General features: G+C 43.0%; 1 protein-coding gene across 4 annotated transcripts in view; it reads left to right on the forward strand.

The window, feature by feature from the left end:
* Positions 1-21850, forward strand: part of RIPOR2 (RHO family interacting cell polarization regulator 2) — a 114803-nt gene that overhangs the window by 21519 nt on the left and 71434 nt on the right. Inside the window, exon 1 of one of the 4 annotated variants that reach the window (XM_077352995.1) lies at positions 14683-14816. The exons of 2 other annotated variants lie outside the window; for them this stretch is intronic. In XM_077352995.1, coding sequence (XP_077209110.1) covers positions 14747-14816 — 70 coding nt within the window. In that variant the 5' untranslated portion in view covers positions 14683-14746. Of the gene's footprint in view, positions 1-14682; positions 14817-14902; positions 14926-21850 lie in introns of those variants that run through there. One more of the 4 variants, XM_077352999.1, reaches the window with a different exon arrangement.

Raw genomic sequence — 21850 nt, forward strand, 5'->3', positions numbered from 1 at the left:
GAAAGCCCAAGGTCATCCAGCTGGCTGCATGTGGGGGAGGAATCAAACCCAATTTGCCAGACTAGAAGTCCACACATCTAACCACTACACCAAGCTGGCTCTCAGTGGTGGACGCATTCACAAAATGGCTGCCATGGGCACCACATTGGGGACCCTTAGTCTAACCACTTTCCCACGTTAGCTCTGTTCCCTTCCACAACTTATAAAATGTAGTGTGACATGTAGTGTGACATCTTCAGTGCTTAAAGATATGTGTCAAATCTTGTTCATTTTTTCTTTAGTTGAATGCTGCTGTCACAATATTTCCCAGTTATTGGACTTAAAATATGTAATTCCAAATATTAGATGGAAACTGTGGTCCTCTGTTTTTGAATTAACATTCAGATAAGGCTTGGGAATATCAAATACAGAGTAAATGTCATCTGTGTGTGCTTTAATCAAAAGCTTCCAAAAACACGCAGCCAACCAAGAAGTCATTGAAAGAGCTGTGGTATCCATACAGTGATAGAAGTTAAATTTAACATGTGACCCTTAGTGACTTAGAGGTCACTTGTCCTGTTTTCACTCATCTGTGAATGAGTGACCTCTGGCTGCCAGGCCCTACTTAGGCAATGGACTAAGCCAAGGGTAGCCAAACTGTGGCTCTCCAGATGTTCATGGACTACAATTCCCATGAGTCCCAAGGACTAACTCTGAAATGCTGTATATGACAAATTGACATTTTGCAAATCAAAAGCTTATTTTGTTTTCTTGATAGATGATGTTCTTATTTAAATACATCTCCGTTTCCTTTTCATGGTCCTTCCAACCCCTTATTTAGATTTGATTTCTGACTCTTGGGGATAAGGAGGAGCAAGAAGAACCCCCAAATAGTGTTTTCTTGTTCATACCTTTTGGTGAGTGGCGAGGATCTTAGCATTTCCCTTTGCTTTACTACATTTCCAAAAAATCTTACAGCATGTATTCAAGAATCGCTTTCACTGCTGAAGTGGCCAGGGGAAAGTGATTTAGCTTTAGGAACTATGCTGAGACCCTGGAAATTACTTCCCGTCCTGCCTATTTATTGTAATGTAATCCATGTTGCCAGAGCAGGAGACAAGAAGGGTGGGCACAGCCTGTGGTCAAGTTTCCCTTGCCGCAGCTTCCGTTCTCATGTGGCCTTTTTATCTTGTGGTTTTAGAAAAACAGAAGCAAACACTTCTGTTGAAATGGTTCAGAGAATTCAGGGCACGACCAGCAATGAATGTTGTAACCCTTGTTGAGCAAAGGGAAATGGCATCGTGCAGGGGGGCGGGGGGAGAACATCTGAAAGTCAAGTACAAATGTTGGTTGCAGTCCTCAAGCCATTTACCCCCAAGTACACTTTCGCTAAAATGAATGGGAATACTTGGAAACTGGGGAAAGGCAGTCTGGAAATCTCACGGCACATCATGCTCTTTGAGATGTCAAACTGTTTTCACTGCAGGCTCCGCACACATCATGACTAGCTAAGAGCTGCAGACCTGCTTAGGAGTAATTCTGCTGGTAAGCAAAGGCCTGCTCTTAAGCAAGGGCCTACTGGCAAGCGAGATCCTACTCAATGAGAAGAGGTGAGGTAGAAGGGGGCAATGAGAGAGACAGAGAGACCAGGGAGGAAAGATTTAAATTGTGCTTGAAGCAGGCCTTGGTTCAAGGAAGAGAAGGACGCTAGATGCATGGAAAATCTGAAGCCTTCTGAAGCCTTGAGCAACTGTTAGGGTAACACAAAAGGAGATTTCCTTCCTCCAGAAAAATAAGAAATTCTCCCAGGGGTGTATGCAACGTTGAGCTGAACTTCCTTACCCTGCAGGGAAGCCATAATTGCTCGTGTCCGTATGATCATGAATTTTAATCCATGGATTGTTCTGTGCATTGAGGATGCTGTATACGTTCATTAAAAAATAATATTATTACATATTCATGTCCCCCCAATTCTAAAGATCATGTCTGGGCTCTTGAACTGCTTACTTGAGAGAGAGAGAGAGAGAGAGAGAGAGAGAGAGAGAGAGAGAGAGAGAGAGAGAGAGAGAGAGAGAGAGAGAGAGAGAGAGAGACCACATGAAGACTGAGAACGACTGGAAGACAATAAGATGTAGTTTGGAAAGCTGCCACTTTTCTCATGGGACAGAAATCCCCAAATGCACCTTCCCTTAGGAACTGCATCAGAAAATAGCATTGTTCTCCTGTGTTTTAGGAAAGGGTTTTTGTTACATTAACAGCTGTCATTCAGTTCCCCCCATCCTTATCTCAGTCCTATTTGCTTGCACATCGGTCAACACATCTGCCACTAAAGAAAAAAAGGGGGGGAGGGTTGCCATTCTTAATAGGCTGGAAAATAAAGGGTCAAAATGACTATGGACCTGTAGAAGTGAGCAGCGTTGAGCACAGCTACTGCATATACCAGGCTTTCTCCACCAGGGTTTTGTGGAACCCTGGGGTTTCTTGAGGGCCCTGGAAGGGTTTCCTGAATGGGTGGGAGTTAATTTGTTTTTAATATATTTTTAAAAATTGTTAAACATTTATCAGGTGATACGACCGTATATGATCATGTTGACCTGCTCCTCCTCCCTCAAAATAGCCAATGATGGTCTGGAAGGGGTGGGAAGGGGAGGGCCCCTGGTTGGGCATGTACATACCTATACTTCTCAACCATATTCTGCATGATCACGCCACTTCTGAGTTTTCTCAAAGCCTGAAGAATGTTTCAGGAGTTTCTCAGCGGTAAAAAAGTTGAGAAAAGTTGGTATATGCCTTTCCTCATCAAGAGCTATCCTGGTGTGGTGGTTAAGAGCGGTAGCCTCTAATCTTGGAGAACTGGGTTTGATTCTCCCCCTTCTCCACATGTAGCCACCTGGATGCCCTTGGGCCAGGTACAGTTCTCTCAGCCCCACCTACCTCATAGAGTGTCTGTTGTGGGGAGAAGAATGGTAGGTGATTGTAAGTCACTTTGAGACTTTTTGGGGTAATAAAAAGCAGGGTACAAAACCCAGTTCTTCTTCATCATCTGTTTTTCATTCTTCCAGTTAATGCATTAAATTTGAAATTGACTGAACAGCTCCAAGTATTTCTGAATGGTGCAGGTTACCTAAGGCCCACTGCAATCACACAGATTATCTGTGGGTTACCCATTGCTTTCCAGTAGGAAGTTAGGACTACAAGAGCCAAATAGGGTAGGTTCACCACTGGAGGGTTGCCCTATTGGTGTTTCTCCTTTCCTAATATACTGTGTTCCAGAATTGTGTGTGTTCCAGAATTAACTTTTCCATTTGTGGATGTCCAGTTGTAATTCTCTATTCAGGTGCCTCCTTCATTGCAGAATTTCTCCAGCAGTTCTTTCAGCTGGGGCCTCATGTCCAACATGTCTTACCATTATCAGTATTTCTGCAAATTTGGCCCGTTGAACTGTGTTGTTGAATCTTTTTATTTATATGAGCATTTTAAAATGTCTTCCCTTGCGTTGAGAATTCCAGTGAATTAACAACCAGATTGTACCCTTTCTAAATAAATCTCATCTAAATAAATCTCAAGCAATGTGAAGATGGGTGCTGGGGACATAGGAGGTACTGTGACAAAATTGTTGAGATATTGGGTTAAATGTTGGCATTTTGTCAGATATACACTTTGGGAGTTCATTTGTCCTAATTTGAGGCATCTAGTGTTTTTGTTGTAGGTTTTTTAAAAGAGACGAGTCTGTTCTCGCCCTCTAGAGGCATTGTGTTTATTTGTGTAGCATACCATAGGGAATGTAATTGCATGTATTGTCCCTCTCTATATGCAGCGTGCTCATATGCAGAGTGCATTGAAAGAGAAAATTTTGTTCCAGCAAGCTGCCCAAGCAAATTGATGTGAGCTGTGGGAGTTTTCTCACTGCTTTAAACAAAAAGCCCATGATGGCGTCAATCTCTTAAAGCAGGCTGCATGTTACACAGACCACGCTAGAACAGGCCTGCTCTGCCAGATGAGAGTAATGAAAGCTGCCATGCTGAGAGGCAGGGAAAACTGGAGGAGGCTGTTGCATTCCTGGCATGGTTTCTTATACCTTGCTTTTCACTACCCAGAGGCATCCCAAAATAGCTTACAACACCTTTCCCCTCCTTCCCTACAACAGACCCCCCCGTGAAGTATGTAACGCTGAGAGCTCTGAGAGAACTGCTCTGCAAGAACAGTTCTAAGAGAATTGTGACTGACCCAAAGTCACCCAGTTGGCTGCATATGGAGGAGTAGGGAATTAAAGCTAGTTCTCCAGATAAAAGGTCATTACTCTTAACCACTTTATCACGCTGGTTCTCGATCCTGCTAGCCACTTCATCTCTTTCTCACCTTTCTCCCCATTGCTTACTTTCTGCAGACCTGTCCCTCCCAGCTTCTAGGGAATGGATAGAGAAGGGAGACCAGCATCATCTCCCTGTGTGTTTGATTGTAATCCTCTGCAGCCTGCTCAACCTGTAGGCTAGGAGAAAGCAGGTTGTTGTGCTGTTCTTATGTGCTGAGCATCATAATATAACGTGGCTCGTGGTGCTGTTTTGTGCTACATGCAGCTCAGTGAAGCTCAGTGGCTTCAATGGGCATAGGAGGGTCTCACTGTGATTAGGACTACACTGTCAGTCTGCTATTGCTTAACAGGGCTCTTATGTCAGTATAAGCTAAGCTGTACTTCTGCAGAGAAAGAGGCAGAGGGTTTGAAGAGGCCTGCACTGTGCCAAATTCTCCGACCTTATTAGCCTTGCTCTGCTGGATAGCTCAGGCAAGCCCAATGACATCAGATCTCAGAATGAGCATTAGCCTATGTGATATCCAATCAAATTGAGTATTAAGTTGGATTCTAAATGGTATTTTGGTGGGGATTGTTTGGCAATATGTTAACCTTATATTAAAGGTAAAGGTATCCCCTGTGCAAGCACCGAGTCATGTCTGACCCTTGGGGTGACGCCCTCTAGCGTTTTCATGGCTTACTCAATACGGGGTGGTTTGCCAGTGCCTTCCCCAGTCATTACCGTTTTACCCCCCAGCAGCAAGCAGGGTCCTCATTTTACCGACCTCGGAAGGATGGAAGGCTGAGTTGACCTTGAGCCGGCTGCTGGGATTGAACTCCCAGCCTCATGGGCAGAGGTTCAGACTGCATGTCTGCTGCCTTACCACTCTGCGCCACAAGAGGCTTGTAACCTTATATTAGACGTTGTTTAAAATATGGTTTGCATTACAGATTAACAATCCCTGATGAAGGTGTAGGAAAACGGGCAGAATACCCAAGATACCATTTTGATACTTGATCATATCTAAGAAATGGAAAATATGAAAACAGAACTCTTTGGACTTTTGTTGATTAAAATTGTGAAATCATAACAAAGAAGAAACAAATGAATAAATACTTTAGAAAATGTATTTAGCCTACAGATTGCCTTTTGGTTTGGGTTCATCAGATCTCAGAAGCCAAGCAGGACCAACCCTGGCTAGTATTGGGATGTGAGACCTCCAAGGATTTGGATGGAGATCCTCCAAGGAACACGAGGGGTTGTTACACAGAGTCAGGCAATGCCAAACCACCTCCAGTTGTCCCTTGGCTGGCTGCCAGACAATCCTCAGATCTTTTGGCTACTCACAAAAGCTCATACCTTGGTTGGTCTTAAAGGTGCCACTGAACTCTATATTTGTTCTACATTATAGTGGTGACAGAGATGGTCTTGAAACCGAACTTAGACTTTCCCCAAAAGACTTGGAGAGGTATGCATAAGAAAGGCAAAGAAAAATTGACACAATAAACCTAATGCTTACTTTTCTTGAAGAATTAGAACCGTCAGTGTGCCATAGCCCCTGCAGTAACTCCATCAAGTGCTAGATGTGAATGACGTTTTCATGCCTGCAGCAAATTAAGACCTACTTAAGGAACAGTATGGGCCATGAACAGCTAAGTAGCACTGATACTGGCAACTGAAAACGAAAATGGAGAAACCCCTTGACCTTGAAACTGTCATCAATGATTTTGCAAAATTGCAGAATAATCGATGCATTCAGGCCCTTTAGATTTGCATACCATTTGTTTTCTCTCAGTTCATGACAATCCAAAGAGAAAGAGAAAGAGAAGGCTATCTGGATACATAGTTTGAAAAACAATATACGATTGGGCTTCTTTTCTTAGTTTGCTCTTATTTTCCTTAGAGAGTTCTGCCTGGATTGCTTCAAAAATAGCCATTTCCGATAGAATGTTCTAGTTGTTTAATATGTATACTACAATAGCAAATTAAAACTTTTGAAAGCCTTTTTCCCTACTGTAATTTGTTTTTAATTAATACATGGTCAATGGTTATAGCCTAACAATGTGCTTTATTTCAGTGAAAACATATTTAGCATTGCAGGTTTGCCATGAAATCTGTCTTATTTTGATTTTTGAAATCTCTTTACATTTCTGTTAAATTTGCCCATCCAGAAATATACTTTGACTTTTCTGTGCCTTCCCAGGATTTTTTTTCTGGCCCCAAAAAAAGTTATGACATCAGATATCAAGTCTGGTAAACACCCTTTGCTCTAACCTGAATAACAAAGCCCAGCCCAATCTTGTCAGATCTTAGAAGGTCAGCTGGATTGACCTTAGCCAGTGTTTGGTTGGGAAACTATAAAGCAGCAGGACCCCAACTGTGGTGGGGGAGGGGTGGTGTGCGTGGGGCGCGGGGGTGGGGGCAGGCATGCGGGCACAGAACAATCTGGAAGCAGCGTGGAGGTGGCCATTGCCATGGCTCCACTGCTGCCGGCTCCCGCCAACCACTGCCACCCCCTTGCCGTCCGCTACTGCTGCCTGCCGTAGCCCACTGCCGCCTGCTACCACTGCTGCCACCCATCGCCACCCGCTACCATTGCCGGCCACTGCTGGCCGCTGCCACTGTGGCGGCCACCAATCTGGCAACCCCATGGAATGTGCTAGGTGACCCCACTTGGAGTCGGGACCCCAAGGTTGAGAACCACTGCTATAAAGGTATACCAGAGTTATGATGTGGAGGTAGGCAATGGCAAACCTCCTCTGAAAGTCTCTTGCTTTGAAAACTCCACCAGTGGTCGCTATCAGTCAGATGTGCCTTGATGCCCAAAGAAACCCAACCCAACCTTTTGCCTCAGACCACGGCTAGCTGCTCCCAATCAGGGTCTACTATGCTGGGCTAACATGAAACCAATGGCTTCATTGGTTCAGCTTCATAGGACCCTGAAAAAGGAGATAGGGAAGAGAGAAGCTCTTTTTAGCAGCTAATGAATAGAAAACATTTCAGGCGACTCACTAAATAGAAGCTTAACAGGCCCCAAATTACAATGAAATTAATTAGCTTAGAAAAAAAAGAGGACCAATATTAACCATTATCAGTACAACAATCAATTTTAAAGGGGGACTCGTGTAATAAAAGCCTCACGTTGCATCCCTTCCCCCCCCCCCATTTTTGCAATACTCCGTCTGGTTATGCTTTGCAGGTAAGCTGCTATTTAAGTGGTGAAAGTGAGACTTCTCTGAGGGGCCTTTGAAGTGGAGATTGAGTGAGTCATTATTATTCACCACCAAGCTAGCTTGTGTGCTCATTTAGGTGACAGTTGTTTTCTTGAAAGAAAACAGCCTTTTGATGCTTTTTAATTCCTGTAAATAAAAGAAACAAGGGCTGTCAAGGGAACAGGCATCCGGATGTGGAGTGCTGAAAGCCCTGCACGAGGAAACAGATTTAAATCCAAGGGAAAAACTGAATGCTGCAAGAAGGAGAGCACCAACAAAAAACAGAGTTGGTCCATTCTTGAATGCTTCGGGAATCAAGTTAAATCATTAAGCATTTCTGGGCGGCATTATCAGTGATATATGCACTGACTGGGCATTGCCTTACCCAGAACGAAGAAGAGAAATGCATGCTGTGACTTTGCGTCTTACCACAGTAGCATTAGAGTCCCGGGATTACAGCATTTCTCAGAAAGACAAAGGCAAGGATTTGTCTTGCTTTGCATCTCAAGTAGGACAATGGTAGCTCTCTTACTATTGAGGTTTTTAGTTTTTCTTCCTAAGCATGCCCTTTAGAAGTCTGTTTTCCTGGATAATATATTGGACAACTGGTGTCAGTGATGACTAGTGGCTCAATTCAGGTATCACACCAAAAGATGCTAAGCTAGAATTCATTGTGATTCTAAATTGACAAACCAGGGTTTTGAGTCTGCTGACAAAAGGCAGAATCAGAAATTAAAATTGGTCTTAGCCGTTTTTCATCGTATTGTCAGAGATTACAAAGCATAATTAACTCCTGCTGCTCTGCTTCCAGAGGCCACTGAATTTTTAAAAATAGGGTGCCGTATAGATGGCAAATTAATGCACACAAGCAGGTTCAAACCATTGTTTGCTTGTATGTTTGAAAGCCTAAATATGGTTAGCACAAACCATGGCTTGGCTTGATATCTGAGTTCAGTCACTTACTTGGTTCATGTGTAGGAACAAACCATGGATTACATGGATAATATACATGGATTGCATGGATTACATGGATGAGCCTTCAGTTCACAAATTCGTTTTGTACCACTCTATGTTCTCTCTTCATAGGTTCCAGTTCCCTCTTTTTTGAGAGAAACCATAGTTACCATTGTATTTGAAGTTGCTGTTGTATTTAAAGTGGTTTAGGTATTCTCTTTAAGCCAGAACTGGACATCACAGTCAAGCCCTGGTTTGCAATCCTGGTTTGGAGAACAAGTACACACTGTAATCTTCCAGTTTCAGTACAGTGGCTACCTTTCGACATGCTTCAGACCAACATGACTACTCACCAGAATCTACGTTTTGACATCAAACTTTTACATTGCAGAGCAAATTGTGACACATGGGGAAAGGAAGCAGGGAGGATAGAGGTGATGAAACAGAAGTTTGTTCATGTAACTTTTTAGTTTGGCATTATACTTGATACTTGAAGTGGCCCCACCGTGAACTTTAGACAAATCCTTATTCCTCAATGGACATATTAAGTGCAAGGGAAGAATAAGGTGATCCGATTGTCCCACTTTTGGAGGGACATCTGGGGGCACTTGACAAATTGTACTTATACTATTTTTGGGTTCTATGCGTTCTATGAAAATTTTTGTTGCTCCATACTGACCAAATTTTTAATCAAGAACCCCCCTGGTCAATGGTGTCCCCCTTTACCAGTGTTAAAATCCGATCACCTTAGAGAAGAATAGAGTTTCTCTTGGAGTACTTTTGGGTAGACAAACATCCAGAAGAAGTTCCTGACAGAACAGTTTCTCAGTGGAACAGGCTTCCTCGGGAGGTGGTGGGTTCTCCATCTTTGGAAATTTTTAAACAGAGGCTAGATAGCCAACTGACAGAGAGGCTGATTCTGTGAAGGCAAAGGGGTGGCTGGCTACAGTGGATGAGCGATTGGGATGTGAGTGTCCTGCATAGTGCAGGGGGTTGGACTAGATGACCCATGAGGTCCCTTCCAACTCTATTATTCTATGATTCTATGATTCTAGGATAGGTAAAGGTAAAGGTAAAGGTATCCCCTGTGCAAGCACCGAGTCATGTCTGACCCTTGGGGTGACGCCCTCCAGCGTTTTCTTGGCAGACTCAATACGGGGTGGTTTGCCAGTGCCTTCCCCAGTCATGACCGTTTACCCCCCAGCAAGCTGGGTACTCATTTTACCGACCTCGGAAGGATAGAAGGCTGAGTCAACCTTGAGCCGGCTGCTGGGATTGAACTCCCAGCCTCATGAGCAAAGTTTTCAGACGGCTGCCTTACCACTCTGCGCCACAAGAGGCTCTGATTCTAGGATAAGAACAGTCAAATACTTTGGTGGTTAAAATGAAATATGAGTTCAACTGAAATCTCCATTTTCTCTTTCCTGTTTGACATCATACTAGATATTCAGTTTCAAATCAAGGTCTCAGGGCACTTCCAGAGAAATGACCCAGGAACAGCTCTGCCATTTTTAGAGCTGAATGCAGGCCATTTAAAAATCCTGATTGGACCCAACATGTGATGGAACCAGGTCCTCTTGTCCCATCTGCCCCCCCCCTAAAAAAACACATATTTTCAAGTGTTGAAATTGCTAAACCTCCCCTGCCCCCTTCATTCAGTTTTTCCACACTTTGGAAGCACTAGTTAGTAGGACTTACTCTAGTGTCAGAATCAGTGATTTAATTATCAACTATAGTATAGGTGTTATGAGTCAGAGGACTCTTTGAGAGACGAGGAATCTGATTCCATGCAGAAACACTCAGCAAGTTTAGCTCCAGACACAACCAGCAAGCAGCCTGAAGCACAGTCTCTGGAGAGAGGGGCTGCAGAAGGTTCATCTCCTGACATCGAGCCTCCCACACCTGAGCCATCAATGCTAAGGAAAGAACAAGTAATCAGCTGATCTGAAGTACTCACACCACTTGAACAAACAACAGAGACAGGAGTTAAAAGAGAATAGAAGCAATGCTCATCTACAGGCCCAGGGAACTGGGAGAAGAAGGAAGATCTTCATAGGGTGAAGGCTGAATACAAGGACCCAGCTACTCAGAGACTCATGACTCTTGCCTGCTCTGACCTTGGACTGTGTTCTGACCATGCTTCTGTTACCTGCCTTCCCTGACATTGAACTTTGGTTTTAGTTGTGGACTGGGACTAACCTGTGTACTTACCTGCTAAGCAGCACAATAGGCAGGATTCTTACTCTTGCTCAGCCATCAGTATTCTAAATGTTGCTTTAGTGGAATGGGCTCAGTAACCCATAGGCACCACTTGATTTGGCCCTCCAGTATGCCTAGACATCAGAGGTAACCTGAGTTTCTGCCCAGCAATGCACCACTCTCCTGGGCTACCAAACCCTTGGAAGGATTCCTCTCTCATTTCTTTGAGAGAAATTAATAGTAATTATACTGTATTCAAATGGTATTGGTCTATGTGGTATGAAGAACAACTATCAGCATTTTAAATAGTAAAAAATGTATTGAGAATAAAAAGTCCACACACATAATCGCTGCACTGCAAGAGATTGAGCAACAAATACAAAAGTAAGGTCAATTCCCCACACCTACTCTATACATGTCCTAACTTATCTTGTTCTAAATCAGGCTTAGAAGTTATAGTTTGATGTAAGCTTCCCATTACATTGGAGTCTTTTTCTAGGCAGCTAGCTTTTTGTCCATTCAATGCAGCAATGGTGACCTTCAAGATAGATCTTTTTTCCCCAGATGTAATCAGCCAAGACTGACCTGCAAAATGAACCCCCATCCTTCCATGCTGAGGAGTTATCTGTTTTCCTACCTTTCTCATGGATCAAAGATAACTTTCCCTAAATCTAGATACAATCTAACTCATCACACCCCCAAATCTCTGGGTCAACTACAGCCAAGGTGTGTACTGACCATTTCACTGTCTCTGGCTAGGATGACTATTACTATTGCCATAGCTTTGATGATTGATACTTGGGGAACCAGTCAACTTCTCTCTTCTTGTCTGTCTTCTGCCAGGAGACAGGAAAACTTTTCAAACTGAATGTGTGTGGGTGTGGGGGGATGTCAATTCTGCCCCAAAGTAAAGAGGCATTTCTCCATAGTGACCACTGCTAACTGGTCTTGTGATAAGAAATTAGCATCATGTTTCTTCCTTGAATTAAAAAAGTCAGCTTGAATAACAATCCACGTTTAGGTTCTCCTGCTCCAGCTGTACCTTCAGCTCTGACTCTTAGGATGGTTGGTTGTCTTGGGAGTTGTAGTTCTAGTTAACACTTTCAAGCCATGTTAACATGTCTATTGTGAAACTATTTGCTACCCTTTTGCTAACAGCTATGAAACAGCTATAAAGGAATGTCTAAATGTTCTACATATCTTGGATGGAGCAGTTTGTCCGTATGTACATAGGATTGGAATCTATTACTCTCATCTGCCAAGTCTCCCTCCAACAGATAAAGATTTTCTTCAACAACAACAACAACAAAGACTTTTTTCTATCAAAAGAAGCCCAGTTGGCTGGATCCTCTAACCTTCTATGTTTCATTCCCTTAGAAGTTCTTTGATTAACAAATCTTGAGCAGCGGAAGATTCTCATTCCTCAGTTTTTTGACACAAGAACTAAAAAGACAGAAATAAATTTTGCTAAAGCCAAAGTAATCGTAGGATCCTTTTCCGGGGTGTAAGGGGACAACTGATCAATTAGTGGTTTAATATAGTGATTCCTTATATTCTAAAAAAAAAAACATGCATGTGTCAATCCTATTAAGGTCATTTGGGCAAATTCTGTCAGAGAAAGGGCCATTCAAAAAATCTCTCCTGTACAGTTTTACAGGAAAGATTGTTGAATGGCCCCTTTTCTGACAGGATTTGCTCAGGTGGCCTTAATAGGATTGCCACGTTTTGCTTGCATGTAGGATTTTTGAGAATCATTGCGGTTCTACAGGGGAATAAGAAAACTCTGCAATATTATGGGATAATAAGATAGTACATGTCGGGTGTGGTGAAGATTTTGGAAGAAAAATAACAAAATCCAGGGGATTGGATTTGCCCATATTAGAAATACAATTAGCCAACATTCCAACTAATGACAATTTCTCATCCAGAGCTTTCATCCAAATCAATTTGTGGGTATCCTGTTTCAGAGAGGCTAGCAAGCTGTCTTCAGCACAGAACAAGTTCAGCCTCTGTTTGAGTTTGAGCTTTCTATGTTTAGCAGAGCCAGTGGTGAAGCAGTGGTCTCCAAGGGGAAGGAAAAGGGAGGGAGAAATTCAAATTAATCTTTATGCTTTTAAATTATCTTTGGCTTAGGTGAACCTGCAAAAAAGCAAATAATAATAATAATAATAATAATAATAATAATAATAATAATAATAATAAGAAGAAGAAGAAGAAGAAGAAGAAGAAGAAGAAGAAGAAGAAGAAGAAGAAGAAGAAGAAGGAAATATGTGGAAAAATACAGAATACATATAAATTTAAACCCTCTATGAATGCTAAGAATCTGCTGTTAGGAATATTTCCTAACAAATTACCAAAGGTATTGGAAGAGTTCAACTACACGGTGACAGTGTTTAGAATAATTTATACAGCAAAATGAAAACCAGACATCTGTACAGGCTTAGAAAAAAAAAAAAACTTGCCAACTATGCAGTAAGAATGGGTGATTGGGTTCAGGTAAGGTGAAAAAGAACCTGATTCAATGCTGATTCAGTTAATTTAAAGATGAAATCAGGGCCAAACTGACCATCTTTATACTTTAAACCAGCCAAATTAGTGGTATCCAAATTGTGATTCGGCACTTGTTAGAGCCTGTGACACCCTTAAAGTGAGTAGTTTTGCCTTTTCATCTATTCCATGATCTGGGAGATGGGTTTGAGGTAGAGACATCAAATTTCCTGTGTAGCTGCTGGAGTCTCTCCTCAAAAGCACCTCAAGTTTCAAAAAAAAATTGGACCAGGGGTCCAATTCTACAGAATGTGCCCCCATCTGACCTCCATTGTGATTCTCTGTTCTTGAGAATCCCCTCCCCCAATTGTAGGAAACAATGGAGGTCAGATGAGGGAACCGTCTATGAATTGCCCCCCCCCAGTACAATCATTTTTAAAACTTGTGGGTTCTACCACCACGCCAGTTTTGTGTAGTGGTTAAGTGTGCAGACTTCTAATCTGGCATGCCAGATTCAAGTCTGTGCTCCCCCACATGCAACCAGCTGGGTGACCTTGGGCTCACCACGGCATTGATAAAACTGTTCTGATCGAGCAGTGATATCAGGGCTCTCCCAGCCTTACCCACCTCACAGGGTGTCTGTTGTGGGGAGAGGAAAGGGAAGGCAACTGTAAGCCGCTTTGAGCCTCCTTCGGGTAGAGAAAAGCAGCATATAAGAACCAACTATTCTTCTTCTTTTGGGAAGAGACTTCAGCATCTACTCTGCAAATCTGGTGCCTATACTTCAATATCTCCACCCTGGCCACAGAATAGACTAAAAGGCAAAAGTTAGCATTTACTTTAATGGCTGAACTGGAATCATCTGAACCCAAATCCCTATTCTGAACTATTGATTCAGGCTGAATTGGGAAAGGACCCAGTTTTTTTTTGTATGCACATCCCTACTATGCAATAATGGCAAAATTAAAAACCTGTGTGAGAATGAGATCAGTTTCAAAATCTGAGGAAAGATGGGGTGTTTATTATGCAAGTAGAAGCCGAACTTCTAATATGAAACTTTTAAAAAAAGTATACATGTAACACGTATTGCAATGCAAAAACAGAATGAGAAGACAAATGTATAAAGAAGAGGATCCTGAGTATAAATATCCTATGCCTTTTCATTTTGAGATAATTACATCATCCTAAACAGAATTACACCTTCTGAACCACTGACTTCAGTGAACTGCTGAAGGTTGTATTGTGAAGGATGAAACATAATTCCGCTGTGCAAAAGCAGATCTAAGATAATGACAGTATCTTCTTCTAAACAGTTACTGGATTCTTTCACTTGGGCCACTCTCTCTAAAATGATGTTGAGCTGAGTATTGTGAGGCCAAACTCTTTGCGTATCTGCATCGTTTTTCTTAAGGATGAGAGGCACTTAACTTAAGATTGCAAAATCTACAGGTTAAAAAAAACAAGCAGTCACATTTATGCAAATTGAGGGTTTTTTTTTCTAAGTGCAGATGCGGAAGCTACTGTCAGCAACACCAAAATATTTAGGAAGCATATGAAAGGAAACAGATCTGCCAGCAGCACTGAAAGGGCTTCAGTTTAGTGGCTGCAGCTTTCAGCTTACTCATGGCCATGCTCCATCTGGAAGAGGAAGATCTGGATGAACTTGGGGAGGCAGGGGACAGCTTCTGTGAAGGTAAATGATCTCTGACAAAGGTGCTCCTTTAGCTAGGCTGACATGAGAAGGAAGGGGAGTCAGCCCAACTGAGTTTCTTAGAGAAAAGAGAGTGCCCTGGAGACTTGAGGTAACTATTGGTACTAACTTAAGAGAGAGTGCATTTATAATACTGAGTGAGATTCATATTAGGAGAGAACTCATTTGAGAAGACGGTAAGGGACCAGCAGGAAATCTTGCATTCCAGTGTATTTACTAGGAATTAAGGCCTCTTATGCCAAAGAGGACTTGCTCCTTAGTGAATATGCTTAAGATGATAGCCGTAAAAAATAAATATATATATTTTATAATAATAAAATATATATGATTTTTAAATGTAACACTGCACAAAACTGCAACAACAGAAGCTGTAAAGCATTATTCTTTTACTGGGGCCTTTTCTGAACATGCAGCTTACTTTCCATTATCACTGAATTGGAGTCGATATGTGGTGGTACTCTGCACTTTTTCCCCCTTTCCGACCTTCTCTGTGGAAGTGCAAAGTATATGTCCTGCATACCATTGGGGAAGAGGGAAAATGTAGCGTTGCAGTACTTAAATTGCGGGGAGGGTGCCACTGTTGGTATCCCCTCATTGGTTATTTTTGCCCTGAGCTTCTTTTTTTGAAATAAGTAAGTATTCTTTATCCTGCATTTACTCTCTAGTGTTCTGTTTAGCAGAATGTTAATGGCTCTCCCCCTTCATCCGTGTACACACTCCACAATTGCTTAGTTTTTCCATCTTGTCAATTTCTCTGGGTTTTTAAGAAGAGTAATAAGTCTAGCGATACTGCTGTTTTGTTTGATAAGCTTGGATGACTGCTCAAAATAAGTGACAGGGAAGGTTTTTGATGTGAAAACATTTTATATGGCACCCTAGGGGGGGAAATGCAACAGAAGTCATTGCTGAAGTGACGTTACATACACCCTCCCTGCCGCTGTCTTCTCCAGGCTGCATTTCATGCCGCTCCATCTTCCCTAGACTGTGTGCTTAGCACTGGGCTCCAGGGCGGAAAGGCTGCTGCTGCAGTGCCAGACCAGCCTTGGCCCCGTCCCTGCCTGTCTTCACCAGCCCTGGCCTTCAGGCATCAAGCCCTACAAGGGAAAGGTTGGGAAAGGGAGGGGCCCTGAGTGGACACAGCTAATGTTCCTATCCATATTCTGCACAATCCTACCACTTCTGGAGTTTCTCAAAACATGAAGAATGTTTGAGGGGTTTCTTAATGGAAACTTCTTAAGTTGAGAAAGGCTGCTCTACAATCTGGCATACGCCCAGGGGATTGCCAGGCCCTACCTGTAGATTTGCAAGCAACCTGAGGACTTTTAGGTCCCCCAAGGCTTGCCAACCTCCAGGTAGTGGCTGGAGATCTCCCACTCTTACCACTGATCTTCAGGTGGGCACTGAAGCTTATATCTAGAATGAAACTTGGTTGGTCTTAAAAGATGCTGATGGACTCAGAATTTGCCCAGCTGATCTCCAGATGACCAAGACTGGTTCCCCATGGAGAAAACCCTCCTCAGGTTGCACCCCCCCCAAAAAAACTCTAGGTATTTCCCAGTCCAGAGCTGGCAACTGAAGATCACCGCACTATTTTTTTGGGGGGGGGGGACTACTGGCCTGGGGTTTGGTGGTAGTTGGAGATCTCCTGGGATTACAGTGGCTCTCCAGGCATCAAGGATCTGTTCCCCAGGAGAAAAGGGTGGACTCAGTGGCATTGTACCCTATTGAAGTCCCTCTCTTAAACTCTGCCCTCCTCAGGCTCCCTCCCCTATCTCCAGGTACTTCCCAACCAGCAGCTGGCAATTCTAAAAGTGGTGGGTGGAGAGGGTGCACCTGAGCAGGCTCAGTTACAGATGTTTTGATTTTGCTTTCCTTTGTTAAGGGGCTCACTTACTTGAGTTACCTGCATTGCTTCTCTGAACTTGTCACTGCTTATGATTTATTTGGATTGGTCTGCCTCTGCCCCACATGAATTTCAACAATGAATCTTGTCAGGATTAACCAGAACAGCAGGTTTCCCCATACCGCCGAGACGCTGGGTGGGTGGTCATCGAGTGGGTGAGGGTTTTATTTGCTGCTGGGCTAGAGTGGGTGTTAATGCTGGAATTGTACTATTTTATTCTGGAGTTTTATTGTTGTAACTTGCCATGAGACAGCTTGCCATTAGCAGTGGGTAAGAAATCCAATAATAAATACATTTTTAAAAAATGAAAAAGAAGCTGAAAAGGTTCCTTCATTTTTGGGATTTATACACAGACACACACAGAGCCATATGCACGCACACACGCACGCACACATCCCCCCCAACACAAAGGAATTTACTTTGAATCCTGTGACAAAACCAAATCCTGATTCTTTCTTGCAACTGAAGAGCTCATATTTCAATAGTTCCTCTGCCTTGTTTGATGTTTTCACATAGATCTTCCACGATAAATCTGATTCTCACAACTTTTTCAATATTGTATGTGTGAGTGAGTGCTGTTTACAATTAAAGAAGATCTGTGCCCTCTTTGTAAAGCCGGAAAGTGTGTCTTGCTTCAAGCAGGGAGGCTTGGAAGTTAGAAAATCTCCTCCAGCTCTTGAGGTAGAAGGAGCAGCTGAGAGCAGGAGAGACAGTGCAGGGGCTGGGCTGAACAACCCTCTCCTCCTCCCCTGCAGTGGATCCTGTGCCAAGCCACAAAGAAAGTGCTCCCTTTCCCTCTGAGGGATCAGGGCCCTCTGCAAGAGCAGAAATTCCAAGTCTCCCCAGGGCACAGTTAAGGCGCCTTGTACAGAACTTCAGCTTGAATTGCAGAAAGGTTTGCAATAATTAAGTTTAGACACTATGAGGTGTGGAGTCCCAAGTTCCATTCTCTGTTCTGCCACGCATAGACAAACCAGCCACATTCTCTTTTGTTAGTGTCCAGGAGTCAGTAATACTGTGTTGTAATGATGTGCTTTTTACAAGTGTTGCTGCAGTTGGTAAAAGGTAACGGTAAACGTATCCCCTGTGCAAGCACCGGGTCATGTCTGACCCTTGGGGTGACGCCCTCTAGCGTTTTCATGGCAGACTCAATACAGGGTGGTTTGCCAGTGCCTTCCCCAGTCACTACTGCAGTTGGTAGTACACCTGAAATACTTAGAGGGGGGAAGCAGAAGACCTGAGCGGATTCAGGCTGAGTGTGCACTACAGTAAATGGGCTAGGAATGTCTGTCTCCTGCCCGAGTGGTTAGAAGGCTGGACAGATAACTGAAGCTGAAAAAGACATTATGTGTAAATGGTTGGCTTTAAAACAAGGTTCTCAGACCCCTGTTTAATCGGGAGAAGACAGCCTGATCACCTGCCCCCCTTTCCCAGCTCATTCCCCACCTCCAGAAAAGAAGAAAAGGGGTTGTGTTTTGCCTGCCTGATCCCAAAAAGACCATGGACACTTTAAAGAAGATTTTATTTTACCTTTGACAATGTAGGTTTGTGGTCGCGCTGCAACATGGACTGCACCATTAAAAAAAAAATTACTTGGAGCAGGAAATTGAGAGGGGAGGGCAGGTGCGAGGGTGGGACAAAGCTGCCGAGACTGTTGCGTGTTTCCCCCTCCATATGGTCCTATCCCTGGTTGCTCACCAATGGAACACACAATTTAGGGTGGTAAATCCAGTTTTGGCGATTCCCAAAATTGTGAGTTTAAAATGGCCAGATCTTAACCCGGCCACTGGACAGCCTTGGGGTGCAAGCGACATCATGTGGAGGTGGCTTTAAAAGCTGCCAACATTCGAAGGCTGTCCAGGAACATATTCCTCGTGCGGAATTAGCTCACTTTTGGCTTCAAACAAAGTAAATGTTACAAATGAAAAAGCTGTTTTGTATGGCAACGAAAAGAAATGCTGGGTATAATGGCTGCATAGGAGCGGCTGGTTGTTGTTTTTTTCCCCTTCTTGTCTTTATCACAGTAGCCTTTCAACAGTCGTGACCAATGAGCAAGTTTCTGCTGTAAGAGATTACAAACTTCTTAGTACATCTGTATCTACTGTTACTTGTTCAGGAAGCAATATAAGCATCTCCTGTTCAGTCAAATCTGAATATATATACAAATGCATTCGGTACCTTTTTATATTCTCCTTGAATGTATCAAGCTGTTACATTTTCTGGTTCTGCTGAAGATTTCTCAGGAGATCATGCTGTGGCTAGGAAACGTCTGTAATTTCACATGACACATTGAGGCTATACACCAGAATCCTGTTCTTGGTTTGTTGCAAATAAAAAAAGGAAACAATGAGGATTCTTATTATCCATCCAGTGGGATCATTCTTTAAAGGAATGCACTTTAGTCAGCATTATTACACTTTGCTCAGTGTATTAATCAGTTAATATTAGCCTGCGCATTTCTACAATGATTGCAGTGCCAATTAGATGGCTACTCATCTCACCGTGTTTATACTCGCCTGCAGGGCCTTTAGCGTTCCCATTCTTTCTGTTTTCCAGCTGAGTAACTCGTCTGGGTGCTCTTATGCTACATGACCCACTTTCTGCAGTTTCCGTGAAGATGACACAGTTTCTCAAGCATTCCATAATGCTGCATACATCTATCGCATCAAATTCCATTAAGTAACCATGAGCAAATGAGGGACTGGGTCCATCAGCACACTTTTATTTTAGGGTGGCGTCATCTGGCTATGGAAGGAGTTTTTCATTCACCAAGCCATTTTGTGGTGTGACTCATCTCTGCTAGGGGTTTTCTCTTCTTTTTGCCTGCCTCAGACTGCTCGGGCAGGAAAAAAGGTTCTGGCTGCCATTAACAGTTCGTAGGGATTTCTTCTTGTGTTGCTTGGACCAAGAGAGAGGTTGGGAAGGGGGAGGGAGAGGAAAGACACTGGAAATGAGGACTAGAAGGGAGTTTGGTCCAGGAAAATAAAGGGAAGGTCAGAGGTCAAAGGCAAAAATCTAAGAATAGAAGAGACAAGAGGAGAGCCAGGGGTTCCCCTGATTAATCAAATAGCACCCCTGGAACATTTCGTATTGGGGGAAGACAGTTTGAGAAAGGCTGAAATTCTTTTTTCATGCATGCTGTGCTCCCAGACAGAATTGAGTGCTGTGCATATGGGAACTGAGAAGAACCTGCAACTAAGATCAGACTGAAAATAGTTCTCTGTGCAATGTCTCCTGACTTGAGCCTCTAAACAGGAATTCTCTTTACCATAGAGTTAGTGAGATAGACACAAACACTGACCTGTCCCTAGAGGGTAATTTCCTGTTTCCTGAGTCTTCTCTTTCTCCTCCATTCCTCGAGCCTGCAACATGATGGAGCACAGATACCTTAAGCATCTCTCTCCATCCAGCTATTTAGACTAAAATAGGAACCTTCTCTTTACCTCTAAATGTGTAGAATTAAGTTCACTAATAAATAGTTACTATATTAGTTAAGTACACCCTTGGAGAATGTGCTTTTCTTTCTTTGTTGTTTTTTGACTGCATGCAATTCTGCACGCTGTGCTTATTAGCCGTACTAAGGTATTCTGCTAACTTTCAGGATATTAAGATTTTACCGCAAATCAACCAATATGTAATATCCTTCTCAGGGTGTGATTCAGCCATGAGCCGGAGCTTTAGATATGAACAAAACTGATAGTGCAACATGAGCTGCACTGAAAAAAATCTTAAGAATTTGGACAAAAATGTTGGTCTACCCTGCGGAGCGAGTCCCAAGGGTGCAATACCAGAAAGAAAAGACCCATTTTTCCTGTTCTCATAGGTGATTCATTGCCTAGAGCTGATTTGCTTATTGGGTCATGCAGCCATGTTCTTTGTTTTCTGTTGAGAAGCTCCCTGCTGGATTATAATTATATTGAATTTGGATGGCATAGTGTAAAAATAGATTCAGGTGTTGGTCTGAAGCAGCAGAACAAAGTTTGTCTCCAATGGTACCTTTAAGACCAACAATTTTTTATTCAGGCTATAAGCTTTCATGCGCATCCACATTACTTCAAATACATTGAAAGGGAAGTTACCTGTCCATACGTATAGAGGGCAAGCAGCAAATTAGCATAAGCATAATAAGAGGGTATGAATATGCTGGTTGTCCCTGCCCCCCGGGAATTTCACCTGGCCTTGACCTGGGCCAGGGCATTTTCGGTCCTGGCCCCAACCTGGTTGAATGAGCTCCCAGAAGAGCTAGGGGTCCTGATGAACCTCTCTGGGTTCCGCAAGGTCTGTAAGTTGGAGCTCTTCCGCCAGGCGTTTGGTTGATGCCAGAACAGAGACCGGAGTTACCAATCTGGGATCCCACCCTGCCCTTTTATGATTGGAGCTCCCCAGGCTAACGTCACCTAGGGTCACCTATGTAAGAGCCGAAGACTGGGAACAGCAGGGTTGTAGATCTGGGAGGGGGTTAGGAAATCAGTTATGCTGCCATCAATTGTAAAAATGGGTTTTTATGTGGTTTTATATTCTGTAATTTTTACTGGTTTTATAGCTTGTAAACTGCCACGAGAAGGCTGGGGGTTGAGAGTAGCGGTCTATATATTGAATAACCATCCAAACAAAAAGTGACGTTTAACAGATGCAAGGACCAAACTGGAACAACCAACTTAGTCCTTGCATCTGTTAAATAGCATTTAACTAAAGAGAGAAGAGAGGTGGCTGGGGTGCTGTTGGAAAAAATTTAGGGGTGAATCTTTGAAAGCTGTTTACATAATAGCACCAAAGTAAGTTTACTTCTCCACTACCACTACATCAGCTGAATTGCATCCTGCTCATTTGTTTAGGATCAATTCAGCAATTGATGGCTACTAAATGGGAGTGGCAAACAGAGAGTTGGATGTTTTTGTGTGCTTCTTGGCAGATAAATCAGATCTGCTTGAGTCTGGATGCCAGCTTATCAGGATATCATGGTGTAGGCCACTCTTGGTTGTATGGCTCCTTTTGGTTTGCTCTCCATGAATTATATCAACAGCATCCTGAGCAGTGTTTATTGAGATATCTATACTTCACTTCCTTCCCCTGCAGGAACCCAGAGTTGCTTATAAGATCACTCACCCATCTT

Source organism: Paroedura picta, chromosome 9 (assembly GCF_049243985.1).
Source record: "Paroedura picta isolate Pp20150507F chromosome 9, Ppicta_v3.0, whole genome shotgun sequence".
In the NCBI taxonomy this organism is placed as follows: domain Eukaryota; kingdom Metazoa; phylum Chordata; class Lepidosauria; order Squamata; family Gekkonidae; genus Paroedura; species Paroedura picta.